General features: G+C 38.2%; 1 protein-coding gene and 1 long non-coding RNA gene across 2 annotated transcripts in view; both read right to left on the bottom strand.

Annotated features, from left to right (window-relative positions):
• Positions 1-214: 214 nt before the first annotated feature.
• The window catches only part of DCN (decorin), a 52750-nt gene continuing 47224 nt past the window's right edge, over positions 215-5740 (bottom strand). Inside the window, exons 7-8 of the mRNA XM_019514856.1 lie at positions 3841-3979; positions 215-1743 (exon numbers count right to left, since the gene is read on the bottom strand). Coding sequence (XP_019370401.1) covers positions 1549-1743; positions 3841-3979 — 334 coding nt within the window. The 3' untranslated portion in view covers positions 215-1548. The remainder of the gene's footprint in view (positions 1744-3840; positions 3980-5740) is intronic.
• LOC109295791 overlaps positions 5266-5740 on the bottom strand; it is a 7149-nt gene continuing 6674 nt past the window's right edge. Inside the window, exon 4 of the long non-coding RNA XR_002096834.1 lies at positions 5266-5275. This is a non-coding gene — a long non-coding RNA (uncharacterized LOC109295791). The remainder of the gene's footprint in view (positions 5276-5740) is intronic.

Consider the following 5740-nt stretch of genomic DNA (forward strand, 5'->3'; position numbering starts at 1 on the left):
TTTTATGAAAAGAAATTTCAAAGATCCTGCTGATTAGGAAAGAGTTGTTTTTTCTTATCTTTTTGGGGCTGAAATCTTTCATAGAATATGTGCTCATTTTAAGTGTCATTTTGTTCAGAGGCATTTATTTTCCTGGATACAACCAGCATTCATTTTCTAAATATTTTTATATGCTGATGGTATAGCCTACATAATAAAGACAAGAAATTTGGAGTTTGCCTGTATTACGGTATTTTTTAATAGAAAAGACATACAAGTTTACAAATTGAAAAGATGACTTTTGGAGAATTAAGTGGCCTGCAAATGTGACTTTTCAAATGTATAAACAATTAACTTTGTAGATGATGACAGTAGAAATATGCAGCCTTCCTGTATGTGTAAGAACAATTAACTTTATGGAAAAGGACTGCAGAAATGCGCAGCCACTTGGTATGAGTTGGAGAACTCCAAATTACTGGATTGCCTTCAAATCCCTCTCAGAAGAAGATGCTTCCAAGAATGATTTCTAGGTCTGTCCCAATGGTGGTGTATTTTCATTTTCTGAAGTGATATGAATGCCTCCTTTTTTCAGACAGATAGCTTGCATATTTCTACTTGATACTTTTTATTAATTGAGTAAAAACTGAAAACAGCAGAATCCTGATCAATATACAATACAGAACCAATGAGTAATGTTGATGTTGTTTTAGTTTTTAGATATATACATGGATTAAAATAGGTAGTTAAATCCAAATTACCTTACACTTACAAGTAGTGAAGTCACTGAAGTAATTAGGGTAAGTAGAAATTTCCCAGAGAATGTTTTATTGTCATGGTCCAGAAATAGTTAATGGTAAGCATAGTCTAGTAGTGTCTTGTACTGTAAGTTGTTTTTTTGTTTTTGTTTTTTTTTTTTTGCTAATCTTGACTAGAATTGCTCAGAAAGATTGTAAACACACTTAAAAAGGAGCTATGTATACAATATGAGTTTGTTTTTTTTTTACCAAAATAATGACATTAGCAACAAATTTATATTGCCTTTGCTAAATAGATACATTCAGAATCAGGCTTAAAACATGTTATAGTGGATATTTTTAAACCTCCAGGGCTTGATTTTAAAATTTAAAGGGGCTAACTTTGCCCAAGAAAAAATATATATATTGAGTGTCTCATCTCCTTTTTATTCCACCAATTCCTATTCATGGCTATAAAAAAATATCCCTCAGTTGCTATAATTTGTTTTCAATATCAAAAGTTTTGACAAATATTTACCCCAAATTTCCTATACAGTGGAATCTGAAAACCTGTAGCATTCAACTAATTGAAAACACTGCAGAAAGCATACTGGTAATGAAGGCTGAAGTAAGTCAAAATAAAATACAGCTGGCAATTTTTGATGGTATGTTTGTTCTTGTCCATGTATGATGCTTGATCTATTTTTACACAAATTGATGATATGAAATCTACAGTAAAGTTTTCAGTATGAGACTTTTAATTTTAAGTAAAGATTTTTAAACAGGCTTATGACAACAGGTATTTCTACCTGAAATACAATTGAGGCTGTTAAATTTATTTGTAATTTCCAATCTGTATGGCAGAACGTTCATAGACACATCTGAAAGTGGATGGCTGGATTTCCCAGTATTGCACAGGGTTGCTAAAGAGACTCACGCCTGAATAGGAAGCCTTTTTGGTGTTGTATCCAGGAGGGCAAAAGTCATTTGTAGCAACAGAACTGATTTTGTTGTTGTGAAGGTAGACTACCTGAAATATACACAACCATATAAAACAGAAATCAGTTTAATGAAGATAAAGTTTATCACTAACGTGAACATTTATAAACTCTGCAATCAATTTATAGTGGAGGACTGTCCAACTTCAATCTGAATGGGGGGGAATAGCAAGACCCACCCACTGCAGAACCTGCCTTGTCCTCCCCAGGCCCCTGGACTCCCACACATGATGCCCCCTCCTTTCCACTGGAAGCATGCATACACTCACCCCCTGCCACATAGACTGGGCCAGTGGCATCCAACATCCCCCACCTCCCACCAGTGGCAAACAGACCCCTTCTGTACATGCAGCATGCAGACTCTGGGGGATTTCTCTGCTAGAGGCAGTAGGAGAGGCAGCTGCTGAAGCCTGTGGACCACATGTTGACTACTTGTGGGACTGTATGTGGTCCATGAGTCAACAGTTGGACAATCCTGGTATAGTACAACCCAGGATTCTAACTTATCTACTGTAAATATATTCTCATTTGATATTTATGCTTACTTGAACTATAAAAGCAGACCCAATAATATGTGACCCCCAGAAAAAGGAAGTCATGATAGCATCCAGTGATTTTTAATCATGTTGTATTGGACAAAAATTCAGTAAACCAGAAATGCTATTTCAGTGACCTTTATTCAGAAAGATACTTCAGCACTTTAGTCATGTATATAAAGTTGCTTGCCAAATCAGTGCCTACAATTAAAACACGAAGGGGAAAACAGAGCACTATGAAATAATCAAAATTAATTATTGATGGTTTTTCAAAACATATGAAGTAAGAGTTTCTTTGGCCAAGATTCTGACACAAAAATGGGCAGATAGACCATGTCCAGATGAACATGGACATTTGGTTCCCTGGGGACAAGTTATCCAGGGGTAAAAAAATACCCATGGGGAAAAAAAAACTGGAACAGCACATGCATGGGTAGTGTACCCTTGCAGTGAGAAGAACGCTTGACTGCAGTATGCAGTATGTGGTGCTGCAGACAAGAGTGTGACTCTCAGACCCAGAGGAATACACATCCAGCCTCAACTTCCCTTGTGCAGAATGAAGTTTATTTTCTACCTAAGAGGACTTCTACAATCCTTTATTTCTCCTCAGCCTGAAGATGGGTACGTGTACCCAAAAGCTTGAAAAGAAAGACCTTTTTGTTGCTATTTTTAGTTGGTCTAATAAAAAGTATCACTTCTGAACCAAGAGTTTTAGAGTTTTGTATTTCTCTATTATGCATACATATATATTTTTAAATAAAATTAGGTTGTTTTCTATTCAATCTCATGATGAATTATAAGAATTATCATTAGTATTGCCATGATGTAGATTTCTTTCCTATATAAATTGTAAAACTGTTAATGCTTAGTATTGTGTGAATACTCTTATCCTAGCAGTCTTTGCACTGCAAAATTTCATCCTCTTTCTGGCATTTCTCCACTGTATTTTAGCAAACAGCAGTGGCAGGACACTGATAGTGCTTTTGTATCCCTGATTTACCTTTTGGTAAATTAAAGTGTTCTTTGTGTTTCAGCGCTTTGCACCTGGCAGTTTTGTGAGAGGGTTGTTTATACAATTTTAAGAATAGGTTAGACAAACACTTGTCTAGGATGGTTTAGATAGGGATGATCTTGCCTTGAGAAAAGGGTTCAACTAGATGACATCCTGAGATCCTTTCCAGCCCTACTTTTCTATAAGACATGGTCTTAGGAAGATGGATTAGTTAGAAAAGAGCATTAAGGGTACGTGACAACAATCACATTTATCATCAATATGAGTAAATGCACCCTCTGTAAAATCAGAATTAAAATGACAGTTTTCCTATAGGGTATGCTTTATTTCTCAAGTTAGCACAAACAATTGAAGCAAAATACTGCCAAACTGAAGATATGACAATTACATGAAGTTTTTTAGGTGCGCACAAATACAAAAGGTCCAAATGGTAACTGTTATTTATTTATTTGTTTATTTTTAAACTGCTATTTATGGTTCAAACATGGGCATTACTAATAGTAAAATAGCAGTAATATAGTAAACTCTTAATAATGGAAATATTATTCAGACTTTCTATGACTTTATAGGATATAGCTTACCTGAATATATTTGTGTTCAGCAAGCCCACTGGGCACTTTGGATAGTTCGTTGTTATTCAAGTGGAGTTCTCTCAGATGAGGTACATTGGCTAAAGTGCTGTTGTCAACAGAAGTGATTTTGTTGAAACTGAGACCCAGTCTGCAAGAGAAAATGTCACTGAGTAAATGTTATCCAGGTAGCTGCCTTTCATAGTTAATTTTTAGTTTGTACTCCTGTAGGGTCCTCCCTCCCCACCCAAGAAACTAGGTGGTATTTCAAATTTAGCACATCAGGTGGGAGGATAGTTAGTCTCATTAGCCTTTACCCTCACAACATTCCTATGAGAGAGAGATGCGTTTATACCCATTTAACAGACTGGGATTTGAAACAAAAAAGATATAATGACCTGTCCAGTGATTCAGAGGAGTTCTGTGCAATGACCACAGACTTCCTGAGCTGTAGTTTAGTGCTTGAATAAATTCATCTTTTCTGTTTTAAATGTGCCAAAATGTAGAACTTCATGGGCATGTCTACATGCGCACCTGACTGCGCAGTTGTTACTTGGGCAAGTATTAAATGATTGTGCAGTCCCAGTGCCACACTGGTCATTTCTGACCCTACTGTGCAGTAGCAATGAGCTATTGCAAAGTAGCAGCAGCATAACAGTTCCTGCCTGCCAATACTTTGCCGTAGCTCATCATTACTCTGATGTGCCATCTCATGCAGATCACTGTTACCTCTCAGCTCCGTGTTCTTGGGGAACCCTGGCAGGCAGTACGCAGCCTGTCTGACTCCCTAAGAACTCTCCCCCTCCTCACCTCAGCCTGAACAAGAACTGATTAGAGGAAGGACTTACAAAAGACAGTAAAGATGCAGTAGGAGACACACCTAAGGCCCTCCAGACAAGGGTGATGAGAGTGAAACAACTCCCCTTGTCTCATTTGCATCCGAGATGGAACCATATGACAAGTCACTTAAATGGGAGATGGGACAGGCGTGCACCTTCATTAGCATTCAGGATGGAGAACAGAGATTTCAAGGCAAGGACCGCACTAAATTCTGAGATCAGAAAAGCAGGGAAGCACTGCATGATGGGGAATCCTTGCTCCAGATGCTAATCATCTCACATCTACACACACCCAGCTCAGCATTTATCAGACCAATTCTAGTAATGACTCTTCTATTGGTATCCAAAACACTGCATCTTCCTGTTTGTATTGTGAGCTCCCTCAGTAATGCAACCCACAGCCAGAAGCGATCAGTTCCTATTATCCAGCATATGAACCATTGTTTACCCCTAAACAAGCCTAGTGTTCTCCCTTGAGCCATTGTTAGTTCCCTAGAAAAACCCCTACCCAAGCTCAAGTTCTGTCCTGGTGCTTGAATCCAAAAGCTGCACCAGTTCCCCTCCTTTTCTGCCTGGAATCTCTCCATTAATCATGCTCAGTGCTCTGCCTGTCTGCCAGCTCCAGCAACACCTGGGAACCTCAACTGGTTCAAGCTTTACTGAGTGGTGAGATCCCAACTCTCTCTCCCTTTGACTCCAGGAACCTGACTTTTCTTTTCTTACTCCAGGCACAGCTTTCTAAACCTGACTTTTGCTAATCAAACTTGAGCTAGACTTCCCCAAAAACCTAGTTGAAACTATGTAATATTGTAACTGTTTATTTGTCTCTCTCTTGTATGGTTATTAATATTGGTATCATCATAAGTTCATATACCTGGCAATAAATAACTTTTATGGTTAAGCTGGCTGCTATACTTCCCCTCTGAACCTCACCTACTCTTGCTTCTCCTTGACCTCCCCCATTTGCTCTACAGCAACACTTCTTTTACCTAACCAAAGATCCCTGTAATGCCCAAACCCACAGTGGGGTTTGCTCATCAAGGGGGTTACTGCTAGGACTATTGTGACAAGAG

The sequence above is a fragment of the Gavialis gangeticus genome, unplaced genomic scaffold (genome assembly GCF_001723915.1).
Source record: "Gavialis gangeticus isolate Ggan-Ray unplaced genomic scaffold, GavGan_comp1, whole genome shotgun sequence".
In the NCBI taxonomy this organism is placed as follows: Eukaryota; Metazoa; Chordata; order Crocodylia; family Gavialidae; genus Gavialis; species Gavialis gangeticus.